Source organism: Elephas maximus, chromosome X (assembly GCF_024166365.1).
Source record: "Elephas maximus indicus isolate mEleMax1 chromosome X, mEleMax1 primary haplotype, whole genome shotgun sequence".
In the NCBI taxonomy this organism is placed as follows: Eukaryota; Metazoa; Chordata; class Mammalia; order Proboscidea; family Elephantidae; genus Elephas; species Elephas maximus.
In genome coordinates this window covers 164,794,802-164,813,100 of record NC_064846.1, presented here as the reverse complement: position 1 = coordinate 164,813,100, position 18,299 = coordinate 164,794,802, and the positions used below count along the sequence as shown (strand labels likewise).

The following is an 18,299-nucleotide window of genomic DNA, read 5'->3' as shown; positions in this document are numbered from 1 at the left end:
CCCAGGAGGTGTTTGCTTATGCATAAGAAGTTTCTATGACTGTGTCCTTTGTGTGTTCTATTGTCTGTATCAGTATACATGCAACATCTACAAATATGTTTGTAGAGATATCTACACCTTCGCCTATATCTGCAGGTGGGTGTGCTCCCTTATGCCCTCCCATGCCTCTTTAGTGTACCTATCTACCCACGTAACCCTTTGCAAATTATTGTTTAATACTGTTGTTGCAGGAACTTGTCTGTTATAGTAATTGCCATAGTTGCCCTTTGTTCTTGTGTTCCTTTCAGTGTCTTCCTTTGCCTTTGTCATGTTGTGCTGACTTCCCCCATATGGTGTATTGCTTTTTCCTTCAACAATATTACCTTGTGTCTTCTACCTACTTAGTAATTTGCCCTCCCTCCCCCTCCTTTTCCTGGTATCCATGAAAGATTTTTTTTCTGTGTGTAAACCTTTTCTTGTTTTTTTTGTAATAGTGGTCTCATACAATATTTGTCCTTTTGTGATTGGCTTATTTCACTTAGCATAATGTTTTCCAAATTAATTCATGTTGTGAGATGTTTTGCGGATTCATTGTTATTCTTTACCGTCGCATAGTATTCCACTGTGTTTACGTACCACAGTCTGTTTACCCATTCATCCACTGATGGGGGCTTAGGTTGTTTCCACCTTTTTACTACTGTGAATAATGCTGCAATGAACATGAGCGTGCACGCCTGTCCATGTCACAGGTCTTATTTATCTAGGGTATAATCCTTTTTTAGGAATAAGGGCATTTGTTAATATAAAATTGTCAGAGCATAATAGTGTTTTTATTAAGAAGTTACTTTAGAAGCAGAATAGCATAGTGGCAAAAGAGCAAAGTTCTGGAGTTAGACTGGATTTGAATCTTGGTTCTGTTCCTTACTAGCTATGAGACCTTGGGTATATTATTCAAACTGTCTGTGCCTCAGTTTCTTCATCTATAATTAACTTTCAATAGTACACATCTTATAGTAGCACTGTCCAAGAGAACTTTCTGTGCCTATGGAAATGTTCTATTCTGCACTGTCCAAATGGTAGCCACTACTTATATGTGGTTATTGAGCAACTGAAATATGGGTAGTGCAACTGAGGAACGAAATTTTTAATTTTATTTAATCTTTATTGACTTAAATGTAAATGTAAAAAGCCCTATGTGGCTAGCTGCTAACATCTTGGAAAGCAGTTATATATGGTTATAAAGATCATATTCTGTTTTGGAAGAAGTACAACCAGAATGCTCCTCGGCAGCAAGGATGGCGAGACTGCATCTCACATACTTTGGGCATGTTATCAGGAGGGGTCAGTCCCTGCAGAAGGACATCATGCTTGGTAAAGTAGAGGGTCAGCGAAAAAGAGGAAGACCCTCAAAGAGATGGATTGACACAGTGGCGCAACAAGGGGCTCAAGCATAACAACGATTTTAAGGATGGCTCAGGACCAGGCAGCGTTTCATTCTGTTGTGCACAGGGTCACTATGAGTTGGAACTGACTCGATGGCACCTAACAACAACAACCAGGATCATATGGGCTAAGCATTCAGGTCAATACCAGCATGTAGTAATCAGTAAGTATTAGTTCCTAATACTACCCACCCAGCGTGCCATGTCATAGAAAATTATGTATTCTTCAACTCTTTTCCTAAGTCTTGTGGATAATTCTTTTTCCTACTTTTTATACTTGCTGGCTAATTCTCTCCCCTTCCAGGTGGCACTGGCTTCAGGAAACACCAGATTAGTCTGCACGCCAACCCCCACCTCCCCTTCCTGGGCCCGACACATGTACCGCATGCTCACTTTTCCTTAAGATTTTGCAAAATAAGAACACATTTGGTCTTGGCTCTCTTCAGACGTTGCTCCCTAGTCCCCCAATGCTTTTACTACATTTTTCAGAATCTCTCAAAAAGTGTTGAAGCATATTAACTTCCTGTTTGGATAACTCATAAGAGGCGTTTTATTACTGCACTTGACATAATCAAATTACTCAGTCATTCTGAATCTTTGTGGAGACTAGAAATCTATGTGGACACTAAAACAAAATGTGGAAACTGAGAACAACATTTCTGCCAAGTCCGGAGAACGTGGCGAAAATTAGTCTCAGAAAGCAAATGTTTAAGATAATAAGTAACCTAAACCTTAGAGATAATAACTAGCTTGTTTCTTTAAGTTTCTGGGTAATGAGCACTCTTAGAATAGCTCTACATTTCAGACAAGCTGGCGTTGGCAGGCACTGACCCCTCAGACCTGTGTCATTTGTCTTCTTAGCTAAATGTAATTCTGAGGAAGAAAGGATTTCAAGAGACATTTTAATGAATATCTGAAGACTCATTGAAACCACTTCGACTTCCCTGGCTTTCTATGTTCCTTGGACAATAAAAAAACCCCACACTGGCTCATTTTAAGTACACCTAGTCTCACGCTGTGTTGCCCAGTTTACGAATTGTCTGATCAAATAATAAATCTCTAGTACTGTTTTTAACATTGCTTCCATTCTCAGAAATCCTTTTACACTTAAAACATCTCAGGCTCACAAAAACTACATTAAAAATTACCATCATTCTGTTTAATGAGATTAGAATAAAGTTAGAAAGGGTTACCTGTTACTCCCTAGTGTATGTTTTAAAAAAGACCATTCACATTCTAGCTTATATCTGTTATCTGTTAAAAGGCTACAAGCTCCACCAGGGAGAATGAAGAAAACTAAAGACATGAGGGAAAGATCAGTCCAAAGGACTACTGGACCACAACTACCACAGCCTCCACCAGACTGAGTCCAGTACAACTAGATGGAGCCCAGTTACCACCACTGACTGCTCTGACAGAGCAGCTCACTGACGGTCTTCCTCTTTTCACCGACCTTCTACTTTACCAAGCATGATGTCCTTCTCCAGGAGTTGGTCCCTCCTGATAATGTATCCAAAGTAAACAAGATGACGTCTCGCCATCCTCACTTCTCAGGAGTATTCTGGTGCTACATTTTGCAGCTAGACAATATTGTTTCTAAGTTTCCAAAATTAATCCTGAATTTACTGCTTTTCCATTTACAGAAAGTCTAAAATATTTTCCAATATTTTATAGAGATAAAGCTGTAGGGTTCTATCTCAATTTGCAATGGATTACTAAAAAGGAAGTAGCATATTATATGGACAATCACAAAAACTGAGACCTAATAACCGATGTTCTCTAAAAACCATTTATCTCACCAGATCATTACGTATGAGCACATCTAAGGCATGGGGAGAATTAGCACTTCATCGCTGCAAGCACAAGATGCCACTTAATATAATCATCTGTATTTTTTTCAACTGCCTCTGGATGAAAAGAAGACTTCCATCTCCCTTAGGATTTTAGAGCAAAGAGGATCAGGGTTGTTTCTTTTGGCCCACATCCTTTTGTGTCTTTTTCTCTCCCCTGACATTCTTTTATTACTCCAGAATTCTTATTTTTTACAAAAAAGACTATGTTGAATTTTTATCCCTTTGAAATGTCTCTCATTGGAACCCTTATAAAAATCATTTCTTAACTGAAGTGGGATTTTCACTTATATTTAAATCTCTCAGTCCCTAAGGAGCAGCATACTCTATTTTAGCTAGAATTTTATATTTTAGCTTGGCCTAGACTTAGAATTTCAGATGGCATTTTCAACTTAAAAAAAAAAAAAGTGGCCTGTGAGATATGCTTAGCCTTTTGAAGGAGATATCCTTTTCAGAGAAACACCCTAAAATTTTCAGAGTATCACATTCCTATAGACTTACTTACATGACTTCACAGAAGGTTTCTAATAAAATTTAAATTAACAAGGGTTTCAAACACTTTCATTTTAATGGTTTCACTCGGACACTCCACCATTTAAATTTCCACGGAAGCTTGATGTTTCTAGAAACTATTATAAATCTTGTCAACCTTGCTCAAGTTACCTGTTTGAAGTTGATTTTTATATGCTAGGTTTTACTAAGCAGAATACAATAAAAAGACTGCTTAGGGTGTTTTGTTTTTTTTTTTTTAAGATTTAAACCAAAATATGTTGTGACACTTCTGTCAACTTTGGCGCTTCTGACATTTTGGGTGGGATAATTCTTCACGGTGAGGAGCTGTCCTGGGCACAGCAGGACATTTAGCAGCATCCCTGGCCTCTACCCAGTAGATGCCAACAGCAACCTCCTGTACATGCACACATGCACGCACACACACAAACCACTGACAGCCAAAAAAAGGATCTTCAGACATTGCCAAATACCCCTTGGAGGTGGCGATAAAATCATTCATCTAAGGCATACTGTTTTGTGAATTATCAAAACCAAAGTTTAAACTACAAAAAGCCTCAATTTTTATTTTTACAAAGGAGGCATATAACGTAAAATGAAAACAAGTGGAGCCGAAATTTTCTGGCAGTGAAAACATATTTTAAAATATAATCAAATATCGATTATGATTATAGACTGGCCAGTTTCTGTCCTGCTAGGTCTGATTTCAGCTGAGCCTCAGCTACTTTCAAAGTAATTTCTCTATAAAGAGCACCACTCACTTTTAGGTTCATTCCCAACGTGATTTGCTTCTTTTCTCTCTGAAGTTCTTTTCTGTATGGATGTATTTTTTCCTCTATTTCTGATAAAGAAGCCACATTGACACTGCTCATATTTTTGCTTGCTTCATACTGCTGTACAAAGTTGCTCTCAACCTCAGCTAGGGCAGAAGAAAGAGAACTAGTAAGGGTAACCAGTTCCTTCTCCAAGGTTAATGCCAAATGATCAGTTAGGAAATCTTCACTTGCTAATTTTAATTTCTTGAAGAAACACTTTATAGGGAGAACTCTGATAAGATAACGAAGGCACTCAAACAAAACACTTTGATTCCTGGAATAAAACAAATAAAAACACAATATTATAAATAAACTTCAGATTGTAGCAATAAAATATACATATTCTACGCTAAGTCTGTCAATATTAATCAGGTTGCTTCCTGGTTAATGTTTTTCCTCTGAATAATAAGATCAGTGTAATATTTTTTTTTTAATTTCATTGTGAGGGACAGGTAAGGGGGAAATTATAGAGTAATTATTAGGTCCTAATCAACTTCAAAAAAAAAATCCCCGAACAAACATAAAATTAAAAAACCACAGATCTTCAGTTTCCGAATGAGGACACTTGTCTGTTTGTGCCATACTAGGCAATGTCTGTGAACGCCCCACCAGAGTACAGAATGCCAGCAGGGAGGTCACCATGGACCACACCAAGTTCTCCCGACCTATTCCAACGGGATGTGCATTACCTGCAATACACTATTAAAATTCCTTCGCATGGTGTTCTTTGTTTCCAGTTGAAGAGTGTCCCATAAAAACTTCCTGGCCTTTTGCAGACCAACATTTCTGGAAATTCTTTGATTACTTCGCATTGTATGTATTCTAAGAACCATGTCTTCATTGAAGTCAGGGTATGGCCAGATGACGTGACTTGAAAACAAAATTTGTGTAATGCTGCGAGAAGTACAAAAAAATCTTCCATGTTTTCTATAAGAAAAAAAAGTCACAAGCTCTGTCATTAAATTCTGTCAATTATCAAATAAACGATTTCTTAAAATTTTCGGACTCAATGAAGCAGACGATTGAAAAGTACCAACAAAAATTACCTATAGATTCGTTCTTTGGAAATGTCACTAGGTATTTTCCCCTTGAAATATCGTCCAGACTTAAAAAAAGTCTGCCACAAGGAACATAACGATCTTCAGAAAGGTTCCCATTTTTGATCTCCCTAATTTGTAGCAGCACAATGCAACAGAAATTGCTGAGTGCTAAAAGTGGTGGAAGAGATGTTACAGCAGTAATTATCTGTGCACAATCTTTCTTAGATGGTTGTTGACAAACACAGCTTTTCTCTTCCTCGCTATGAAGGGTTAACTTGATTCTTTTTGCCTCTGATCCTATTTCAAACAGCACAGGAGGTGATGCTGGTAAAGAATCCGTACTCAACTTAATCATCCTATTTTGACACTTCAGCAGAAAGCTGGAGTCGCAAGCTTGATCCAGTAACAGCGACAAAGTCACATCCTTCAGTGACCTGCAAATAATCCACAGAGATTGGTTATAGTCTACAAGTTCATTCTTTAAAGTTAAATAGATGATTAGATAGCATACAAAAAATTTATTTTCATTCTCTCTTTTTCTAGGAAATATTTCAAATGTAAAGTATGTCAGAAAATTAAGAGTAAATACCACAGTTTTAAAAGATCCTATAACAGCACTTCTCTTAAAATAGGTAAGCAAAAATACTGTAAATAGGCTGGACTACAAGAAAGTAATTACTCCAACTAAAAAAAAAATTTTTTTTTAAGATAAAGGAATAGTAAAATATCTGGATATTATTTTTTAGGTAGGTTGTTTTCTTGTTAAACAAGAAAAATAAAATCTCGTTATTAAAAAAAATCCATATTTTATTTTTGCAATGATTTAGAATGCAAATACCTGTAAACTAAAAAATTGTATATTATAATTATATATTTTATAATCCTATAAATGACTTCTATAAAATCTGCTTTTGACTATAAAATATTCTTTATCACTTAGCAATTGTTTCTAGATTTACATTTCTAATAATTTACAATTATGATATAGGTTTGTTTTAGTATATTCCAACACTGTCAAAGTTTATCAAGTAAAAATAGGTGAGAATGGTGATATAAACACAAAGAGAGGATTTTAACACCCAGGAAGTTCACTGTACATACCAAGTGGGTTATATCCTAAGAATAAAAAAGAACCTCAAAAAATTCTTAAACAACTTTAGTAATTATATTATTGGTATTGTTAATCTGGGAATATTGCATATATATTGTGGGATAAAGTAAATGAGTAATTATTTTGGTAAGAACTGGAATTTTTAGCATGGCAGAAGGGAGACAGATGAAAGATTGGTGAGGTTAAGTAAAAACTTTGAAGTTTTGAATCTGAATTGGAAGTTATCAGTATCGACTCGTGCTGTATTTCATCTCTTAAAAAAAAAAAACTTACTTCCTACCTCTGCCCACAAAAAGGCCTAGAAATAACTACCACCTCAGGAGCAATGAACTTCTCTTGTGCCCGGATTCTGGTTTCTAAATTACAAACTATATTTGAGGATAACTAAATAATTGATGAAGAGAAGTTTCTTATCACCATCTTGCAAACCCTAGTGAAACAATCTAACACTCATCTGTCAGTTTGTCCTGCTTGTGGTAGCTTGCATGTTACTGTGATGCTGGAAGGTATGCCGCTGGTATTTCAAATTCCAGTTGGGTCACCCATGGTAGACAGGTTTCAACAGAACTTCCAGACTAAGAAGAAGGACTTGATGATCTACTTCTAAAAAAAATGAACAAGGAAGACCGAAGAAGAATTGGTCTATTTGAATTATGGTGTTGGTGAAGAACATTGATTATACCATGGACTGTCAGAAGAATAAACAAATCTATCTTGGAAGAAGTATAGCCAGAATGCTCCTTAGAAGCAAGAATGACGAGATTTCATCTCACATACTTTGGACATGTTATCAGGAGGGACTAGGGCCTGGAGAAGGACATCGTGCTTGGTAAAGTAGAGGGTCAGCAAAAAAGAGGAAGACCCTCAAGGAGATGGACTGACACAGTGGCTGCCAACAATGGGCTCAAACACAGCAAGGATTGTGAGGATGGTACGGGACCAGGCAGTGGTTCATTCTGTTGTACATGGGGTCACTACGAGTCGGAACCTACACTTGATGGCCCCTATTAACAACAACAACAATGAAACAATGAGGAAGAAGGCAATGCTCATTAATAGTTGCTAATATCCCAAAATGAAAATGATTAGACCTTATATACCTCCTGATAGAAGAATGCAACACTATCTATTAAGTATTCTTCTTAAAAAAAGAAAAAATCAAGCATTATTCATATCCTGCTTCTAAGTCTAATACCAATTTAGAGGAAATACATGAGACACAGAGACAGGTTAAACAAAATCACAGGATGAAATCAGCAAGATCCAATCTATAGAACTTTATAGGGAACTTCCCTGTTTTTTCAAAAATATGTTGTAAGGAAAAAAAGACATGAAAGGGAACCTATAGATTATAAGGTCTTCATTGCTTTCCGGGTGAGTACAAGCAAATATCAAAAAACAGATCATTCCAAATTTATACAAACTGTTCCAGAGAACAGGAAAGAAGGAAACACTCCCCAACTCACTTATAAACTAGTATAGCCTTCATACTAAAGCCAAGCAAGTATTGTTCAGAAACATTTCAAGTCAATTTCACTCATGATCATAAACACAAATATCCTTAACCAAATGTAAACAAATTTAATCCAGGAATACACCAAGTGTTAGCAAACCTAATCCAGCAATGAACCAAAAGGAATCAGGATGAATCTGGGATTATCTCCAGGAATGTAAGAAAATTAATTAGAAATTAAAGAAAAAAGAAAAACCATATAAGCAACTAGATCAAAACAGCTTAGACATTCACTAAAACAAAATAAATCCACATCTCAAAAATGATTCTGGATCCTCTAAAAAAGTAGCCTGGCTTCCTTGCTATATTAAGCTGCTCAGATATATTCCCTTCTAGAACACTACCATCAACTCTCAGACTATTGCAAGGCACTATCTGGTTTCTCTCTGATTGCACAGTAGTGGTTCAAATACACTTAACGTAATGTCTGTATTGTGGGTAGTACAAGCTTTGGTTAAAAAGCTCTTTGCTGTGCTACCAACAACACAGACATTACGTCCCCATTCATGGTTTCAATAGCCCAAAAGAGAAAATTATGAGAGAGATAAAAATTGTTATTAGAAGGAAATAATTTATTTAACCAAATTTTCCTCTTTCTACTTTAATCCATAGTCTCTAAATGCTTCTAATACTTCTCAATATTCTGCTGAGAAAGTTCTGTGCATTGTTTTTCCCTATTCTGAAGACCATAGCAACTTGACCCGACAATGTCCAGAGATTTCATAAACTCTACCCTCTTCATATTATTAACTCAAATGCATTTGTGTAAAACAGATACTCCTAGAGCTGTGCTGGCCAATACAGAAGCCACTAGCTGCATGAAGCTACTGAACACTAGAAATGTGGCTAGTCCAAACTGAGAGGAGCTGTACACGTAAAATATACACCAAATTTTTTAAATTTAGTATGAAAAAATAGATGTAAAATATCACTAATAATTTTATATATTGATTACATGTTGAAATGAAGTGATAATGTTTGGATATATTGGGTTAAAAAAATACTGAAATTAATTTCGCCTGTTTCTACTGACATTTTTAATATGGCTACCAAACAAAAAAAAAAAAACTCCAAACCAGTTGCTGTCCAGTCGATTCCACCTCACGGTGACCCCATGTGTGCAGTGTAAAACTGTGTTCCATAGGTTTTTAAGGCTGTGGCCTTTCACAAACAGATTGCCAGGCCTTTATTACAAGGCTCCTCTAGGTGGGTCTGAACAGCAAACCTTTTCCTTAGTAGTTTGCACCACTCAGGGACTCCGTATTAGGAGTGTGTTATGGATTGAATTGTGTTCCCCCAAAATATGTGTCAACTTGGCTAGGCCATGATTCCCAGGATTGTGTGACTGTAAACCACTTTGGCATCTGATGTGATTATCCTATGTATTATAAATCCTATCTCCATGATGTTAATGAGATGGGACTAGCAGCAGTTATGTTATTGAGGCTGGACTCAATCTATAAGATTGGGTTTTGTCTTGAGGCAATCTCTTTTGAGATATAAAAGAGAGACGCGAGCAGAGAGACATGGAGACCTCCTACCACCAAGAAAGCAGAGCTGGAAGCAAAGCATGTCCTTTGGACCTGGAGTCCCTGCACTGAGAAGCTCCTAAACCAGGGGAAGATTGATGACAAGGACCTTCGCCCAGAGCCGACAGAGAGAGAAAGCCTTCCCCTGAAGCTGGCATCCTGAACTTGTACTTCTAGCCTACTAGACTGTGAGAAAATAAACTTCTGTTTGTTAAAGCCATCCACTTGTGGTATTTCTGTTATAGCAGCACTAGATAACTAAGAGAGAGCACCTTTGTGGCTTGCATTTTATTTCCATTGGACAGCACTGTCCTACAGCATCAAGGCATTTACTTACAGTTGCAAAGAAGATGTGATTTCCACTCCAACAACCAAACTATCATCCATTACACGATACCACATTTTCTCTATTAGATGTTCTGAATCTTTTAAATTGTCTGATAGCTTTTCATCAAAGGTATGCGCAGGATGTTCTTTTTCACCACAAAGAGGAACAAGACATTCCTTATAGAAAAACATGTTTAAATAACTGATTACAAAAAATGCACCGAACATAGCAAAACTTGGGAAAAATGCAAATCAACTTTTGGACAGGCCTTATAGCCTAGAGATTTAAAAGTAAAGTCTAATGCATATAACATACTATATTACGGACTAAACATAATTGACTAAAATAAAACTTACGAAATATATACAATTAACTAAAATTATCTACTCAGATCAAGAAACATGGCATGATTGGAAACAAGATGGGGTGTCCAACATGCAGTCAGCAGGGATATAAACTTAAGAGTCCATTTTTAAATATAAACTGACAAAACATAAACCCAGGTATATCAAGATCAAATCTTTAAATAAAAAACAATATAATCAAATTTTACCAGCGACTTATACTAAGCCTATAACTGAACTTTTATATGAATAAATCTAATTAAACTATTTTTGAGGGCTTACAGATTACTGCTAAAATTTTAGTGTTCAAGTCTAGGCCATACTCTCTCACTTCCACACACATATAGATTTACAATAACTTTAGAAACAGTAGTGGTAATAATAATATGCAATAATTACTGAGGGCTTACTACAAACCAGTCGCTGTTCTAAATATTATTCACAATAACCCTAGTACCCTAAGCCGGTACTATTATTGCATATATTTTACAGATAAGGAAAATGAGGCACAGGGAGGTTAGGTAACTTGCCCAAGGTCACATAGCTAGCAAGTGGCAGAACTGGGATTAGAACTGAAGCAGACTGGTTCCAGAGCCCAGGTTCCATCTTCACTATTCTGCTATACTCCATATCTATGTGTACTGGAAAAAAATACAAGGACACTTACAATATAGCGGACTAAAAATGTTCCTAGGAATCTGACGCTTCTGCTAGTGGCTGTGAGATCTGAGGCCAGCTATTCATCTGAAACCTGGGGAAATATGTACAGCTTGCTGGGGTTGCTTTCAAAATTAACTAAGAAACAATGGAAATGCCCAAAATGGTGCCTTGCACATAGATGCTCTAATCCATTAATTTCTAAACATTCCTTCCCCTTTCTAATACTGGCCAGATTGTTAGAACGAGGTAGGAAAAGGAAAATGGGGAGACTAATAATGAATTCTGTGAGGTTTCCCAGGAAATTAGAACAGTAATATAAAAATGCAATGTCATGTGCTTTTGTGATGGTTTTCACATTAACAGGACCATATTTTCAACCAAAACCCTCATACTGCTAGACTTAAATACAAGCACAAGGCTTAGACTGTTACGAGAATGATCAATCTAGAAGGAAGTCAGAGCTGGGCACTGAAGTGACTTGAGAGAATAAAATGCAACATTAAGTGTCTCTCCCTCCAGCTTTTCTTGATTTATTTTTAATTTTGCTATGCTGTGTCTTTCTTTGAATGGAACTACCAAAGTACATTAAACTAAAAAAACCCGTTGCCCGTCGAATCGGCTCATAGTGACCCTATAGGACAGAGTAGAACTGCCCCATTGGGTTTCTAAGGCTGTAATCTTTATGGAAGCAGGCTGCCACCTTTTTCTTGTGGGGTGGCTGGTGGGTTGAAACTGCTGATCTTTGGGTTAGCAGCTGAGCGCTTAACCACTGCACCACAGGGGATCCTTACTAATGTATGTAGATGCTACTTTTTATAAAGTCTCCAGTTTTTGCTGATTTTCTACATTGCTGAACTGGCATAAGTAACGGCAAGATACCTGAAGAGGCTCTTAGGATGGTCAACCACAAGGAAAGAGTAAAATTATAAAAAAGTACTGCAAGATACCTGAAGAGGCTCTTAGGGAGTACATATAAGGACTAAAAAAAGCACAGCACAGCAATTTCGGGCCATTTACTGCAAGAATAAATACCCTTAGAAATGAATGATACAACCGATTGAAAACCAGTACACCAATGATGACATTACATCATCATCAATACAAGTTTAATGCTCGGTAAGAAGTCAGGAAATATATAATTCACTTGGAAGTAATTTCTGTACCAACCATACAAATAAAAAAGATCTAATAGTTAAATTTTTTTTTAGACAAAAGAACTCATTTTCCCCAAGGTTCCTGATAACTGAGACTTTAATATCTTATACAATCACTTGCAAATTGGTAAAACATTGGCTCCTTAATCAAATACTATACAAGGTCATAAATTATATGTCATAAATTATGATCTCTGCCAATTTGCTTCTTGATCCTCCAAGCAGCATTTTCTAATATATTCCAATTTAAATAATTTTTCCATAACTTGCAAATTTTCAACTCATAAAATGATAAAATAATTATATGACTAATTTTACCTCCTCTGTACTTGATGATGTACCAGTTTTCCCTTCAACCAGGTTCATTAAAGCCTTGCAAGATTTTGAAATAATTTTTTCCTTAAGCAGGAGATGCTGCTGTAAATCCCGAACAGAAGCCAAACCAATCTGTAAAGGAGAAAGAAAAATACTTGCCAGTGACAACTTCAAATGAAAACTGTCATACCGTTCATTCGAGAAGTACTTTCTCCAGATGTGGTTTATAATTCACTTTTCTATAGAGAAGCAGGGAATTCTTCTCAGAGCACAACTGTTTTATTTATAAGTTATAAGTCTCTAATTACAAAAAAATATAATATTTTTCTTTCAAAGAAATAATATAGCAAATAACTGCTTGCAATACAGAGTCTACATATCAAATTGAGAGAATGCCAGTGTATTACAGCATCGGTTTAATCACTGAGTTTGTAAGTAGCCAGGAGTCAACATGAATAAAATAAGGCGTACTGACACTCCCGTCCCCATAAGAAAACCATTTTTCTTGCTTCTGAAATAAGTTCTGCTTGAAAAACAAAGCATCCACAAAAGCAGATACATCACCATGAATAAAAGGATCATTTTTAGTTTCAGACTGCCTAAAATCTTCTATTCACAATAATCTTTACAGCAAAATTTTAAACATAATGCATAAAGGACGTAAAAGTCATAAATTTATTTTTGTGCTAATAACCTCAGAACTAGGGTTGACTCCTAACTGCTGAAAAAAAAGAATAATAATTTGGCTCTGAACTGGGCATTGAGCAATCTATTCTTTTTATTATACCAGGTAAATAGATTTCAGCACTAAAGATAAAACCTTCATGAACTAAATTTTCCTACTGAAAATCTAAAAAGATCCACACATCATTGAACCGATGGAAGCTGTTTCATTTCTGATGGAGACCCAAGACTGTTTAAGTATTAATCCAGTTTTTAATATAAAAGGTTTTTCTAGGTATAAAAGGCAAAATGCATTTCTTTTTTGGAATCTTTTCTTTTAAATTGATTTTTTTTGGGGAAAAAAATGCAGGTAAATCCTTTTTCTTATTATCAATGAATAGAAGTTGGAGGGGAAGGACTGAATTAGCTGCATATCCTATCTCATTGCACAAAGTATGTAAGGTGTCTAGCTAACATTTTAAAATTTCATACACTGACCTAGTTCTCTGGGCTCTACAGCATTCATATTCCATCACTCACTCACTGAGTAATTCATGACCTGGGGGGAGGGAGTTGTACCCCTAAGAGGTACACAGCCAAATCTGAGGCTGCTGTAGGAGTAGGTAGTGGAAGAGAGAAATGTGCAGGCGGATTAAAAATGTGCCCTTCGAAATTACTATTGGTGTTCTCCCTCTTCTTCTCTCTCCATCACAGCCCCCACTCCGGGATGAAACTGTGAATCGTCAGACTACTTAAATGATCTATGATGCAAAGCTTTGCTATAAAATTATGAAAATAAGTGGCAAGTGGTAAAAAAAATTTAAACAACATAAAAGTAAATCTCACCCTCCCTTCCGAGGCCCTCAGTCCCCATTTGCACAGCCGATAGATTGTTTACATTTCAAGAACGTTTCCATGTCTATATTATGAAATTCTTGCCTCCTTCTCTCCACAAACCAACCAACCAACCACCCAAAACCAAAAACAAGAGCACACAACACTGCATGGCACTAAGCCTTACTTTTTTGTTCTTTTTATTGTCCCTGGGTGGGCCAAACTGTTAAGCACTCAACTACTAGCTGAAAGGTTGGTGGTTTGAACCTACTTGGAGGCGCCTGGGAAGACAGGCCTGGAGATCTGTTGCCAAAAGGTCACAGACTTGAAAACCCTATGGAGCAGTTATACTCTGCACACATCGGGTCATCACGAGTCAGAATCGACTCAACAGCAACTAACAAAAACACTATACATGCAGAAAGAGTGCATAATAAAAAAGTTGAATGAATCCACATGGGAATATATGATAATCACTGTACTATTTTCTGTGTGTTTAAAAACTTTACATACAAAAAAGGCAGGTTATGAAAGAACATGAATCATATAATCACATTTCTATGCAAATTTTCATACATTCATAAATAAGTTTGCATGAATATTCATGTCAAAACATTAAAATTGGTTATGTATCTCAGTCGTGGAATCAGAGGTAATTGCTATTTTCTTTTGTAATATTTCTGTGCACAGTGTGAATATTTTCCAGTGAATGTGCATTACCTTCATACATTTGGAAAACCTCAAAACCTTCTTTAGCAGCAGGGCCAAGATGGCAGAATACCACATGCTTCCTGCAATCCCTCTTACAACAAAGACCCGAAAAAACAAATGAAACGATTATGTTTATGACAAGCTAGGAGCCCTGAACATCAAAGGCAAAGTCAGAAAACAGACTGAGCAGCGGGGAAGGGCGAGACAGTCCAGAAGTGGAGAGGAGTTGCCGGACTTGAATCACAGGGATCCCTCACACACCATTCCCAGGAGCAGCTGCGGAGAGCTGGTCCTAGCGTTTGGCCGTGATTCCTCAGGGAGAAGCAGCCAGCCACACAACCTACTCACACCTCCGGAACCAGAGAAGAACAGCCCACTCGGCAAAAGCTAAGTACTTTCGTATATTTTAATGCACCCCAACCCCCAAGCTGGCTTCAGTGGCTGTAGATTTCCCTGGGCCTAAGATAGGCCGTGCTGAGTGCCTAGAGCCATCCTCCCAGCCTTGGAGAAGGAATAAATTTGCAATTATTTGCCAGCTCCACTAACCAGGGGAGCTCAGGACAGAAGCGGCTCTTGTCCAGGCATAAACAGTCTGTGGACTTTGAATACCTTTCCCCCTGCATGGTCCTGTGTGGGCCTATTTCAGGAGAATAGGCCCTTGTTGGCAGACACCAACCATTTCAGCTGCGTGGTGAAAGGTTAGTGTTTGATGTTTGACACCGCTTTACCTATTAAACAAGGTCCTCACCTACCCACATCAGGGGCGTAAGGACTGGTGGCTCCACTCAGGTCACCCTGCCACCCAAGACAAGGGCCCAAAGATAACTGGTACCTCCCATTCCTTACAACCAAAAGTATTGGGGGTCCATAGCCCATCTGCAGAACCCACCCATCTGTACGCTCTAGTGAACAGGGACATGCTTTCCTCACAGACACTCAGGGGACGGCTGTCAGTCCCCTGCCTTGTTCAGAGCATGACCCCTGCTGCAACCAGGTACCGGTACCTACACCAATCACCCCTGCCCCTCTAAGACTGTACCACACACTTGATGATCAACTACCTGGACAGCTGATCTAAATTCATATAAGAAAAGTGAATGGACTCCTAGACTGACATACCTGATAATAGCTCTAGCCATCTGGTGACAGGCCGTAAGAGCTTCAAAGGTGAAAATAATCAGGCTAGCTCACACAAACAACCCATTTGAGCATATCAAAACAAAACAAAGCAAAAAGAAAAGTCACCTACAAAGTAGAGTCAATAAGAATTAGCTCAGACTACTTGGCAGAAACCAGGCAGGGAAGAAGGCAATGGGATGACTTATACAAAGCACTGAAGGAAAAAAATTGCCAGGCAAGAATCATATACCCAGCAAAACTGTCTCTCAAATACGAAGGTAAAATTAGGACATTTTCAGATAAACAGAAGTTTAGGGAAATCACGAAAACCAAACCAAAATTACAAGAAATACTAAAGGGAGTTCTTTGGTTAGAAGATCAAGAATATCAAGCATCGACCCAAGACTAGAACACTGGTCAGAGCATTCAGAGGTCAACCCAAACAGGGAAATCACAAAAATAAATCAAGATAAAAAAATGTTCAAAACGGAAAAGCAATGTTATTATGTAAAAGAAGATGACATTAACACAATAAAGAGGGACTAAGAAATGCAGTCACAGATTTTTGATATGGAGAGGAAGACAAGGCAATGTAAAGAAAAAAAAGTTAGGTTTAAATGTAGAAAAATGGGTAAATATTAACTATCCTACTCATCAAAATAAAATACAAAAAAAAATAGAGACTCAGCAGAAAAAAAATCAACAACGAATACGAGGAAAGGACAATATATAATCTACTCAGCACATAAAATTAAGTGGGAAAAAGAAACTGTCAACAACACACAAAAAAAGACATCAAAATGATAGCACTAAATTCATACCTATCCATAATTATGCTGAATGTAAATGGACTAAATGCACCAATAAAGAGACAGAGAGTGGCAGAATGGATTAAAAAACAAGATCCATCTATATGCTGCCTACAAGAGACATATCTTAGACTAAAAAACACAAACAAAAACTGAAAGGATCGAAAAAAATATATCAAGCAAACAACAAAGAAAAAAGTGCAGAAGTGGCAGTATGAATTTGACAAAATAGACTTTAAAGTTAAATCCACCACAAAGGATGAGGTAGGACACTATATAATGATTAAAGGGACAATATACCAAGAAGATATAACCATATTAAATATTTATGCACCCAATGACAAGGCTGCAAGATACATAAAACAAACTTTAACAATATTGAAAAGTGAGATAGACAGCTCCACAATTACAGTAGGAGACTTCAACAAACCACTTTTGGTGAAGGACAGGACATCCGGAAAGAAGCTCAATAAAGACACGAAAGATCTAAATGCCACAATCAACCAACTTGACCTCATAGACATATACAGAACACTCCACCCAACATCAGTCAAGTATATTTTCTTTTCTAGTGCACATGGAACATTCTCTAGAATAGACCACATATTAGGTCATAAAGCAAGCCTTGGCAGAATCCAAAACAGTAAAATATTACAAAGCATCTTCTCTGACCATAAGGCCATAAAAGTGGAAATCAATAACAGAAAAGGAGGGAAAAGAAATCAAACACTTGGAAACTGAACAACACCCTGCTCAAAAACAACTGGGTTGCAGAAGACATTAAGGATGAAATAAGGAAATTCATAGAATCTAATGAAAATGAAAACACTTCCTATCAGAACCTTCAGGACACAGCGAAAGCAGTGCTCGGAGGTCAATTTATATCAACAAATGCATACATCTAAAAAGAAAAAAGGGCAAAAATAAAAAAAATTATCCCTACAACATGAACAAATAGAAAGAGAGCAACAAAAGAAACCCCCAGGCACCAGAAGAAAGCAAATAATAAAAATTAGAGCAGTATTAAATGAAAATAGACAATTGAAAAAGGTAACGACCAAAAGCTGGTTCTTTGCAAAAACAACAAAATTGATAAACCACTGTCCAAACTGACAAAAGAAAAACGGGAAATGAAGCAAATATCCCGAATAAGAAATGAGATGGACAATATGACAACAGACTGAACTGAAATGAATCATATCAGATTACTATGAAAAATTATACTCTAACAAATTTGAAAACCTAGATGAAATGGATGAATTCCTAGACACATATTACCTACCTAAACTAACACAAACAAAGGAAGAACAATTAAACAGACCCATAACAAAAGAACAGATTGAAAAGGTAATCAAAAAACTCCCAAAAACAAAAAAAAAAAGCCCTGGCCCAGACGGCTTCACTGCAGAGTTCTATCAAACTTTCAGAGAAGAGTTAACACCACTACTACTAAAGGTATTTCAGAGCATAGGAAGAGATGGAATACTCTCAAACTTATTTGATGAAGCCAGCATATCCCTGATACCAAAACCAGGTAAAGACACCACACAAAAAAAAATTACAGACCTATATC

At 37.0% G+C, this 18,299-nt stretch overlaps 1 protein-coding gene across 4 annotated transcripts in view; it reads right to left on the bottom strand.

Annotated features, from left to right (window-relative positions):
* Positions 1-18,299, bottom strand: part of FANCB (FA complementation group B) — a 288,694-nt gene that overhangs the window by 242,747 nt on the left and 27,648 nt on the right. For 3 of the 4 annotated variants that reach the window (XM_049871792.1, XM_049871791.1, XM_049871790.1), the window contains 5 exons: positions 12,594-12,722; positions 10,127-10,293; positions 5,643-6,070; positions 5,286-5,523; positions 4,543-4,870 (listed from right to left, as the gene is read on the bottom strand). In XM_049871792.1, the coding sequence (XP_049727749.1) occupies positions 4,543-4,870; positions 5,286-5,523; positions 5,643-6,070; positions 10,127-10,293; positions 12,594-12,722 (1,290 nt within the window). Of the gene's footprint in view, positions 1-4,542; positions 4,871-5,285; positions 5,524-5,642; positions 6,071-10,126; positions 10,294-12,593; positions 12,723-18,299 lie in introns of those variants that run through there. The other variant, XM_049871793.1, reaches the window with a different exon arrangement.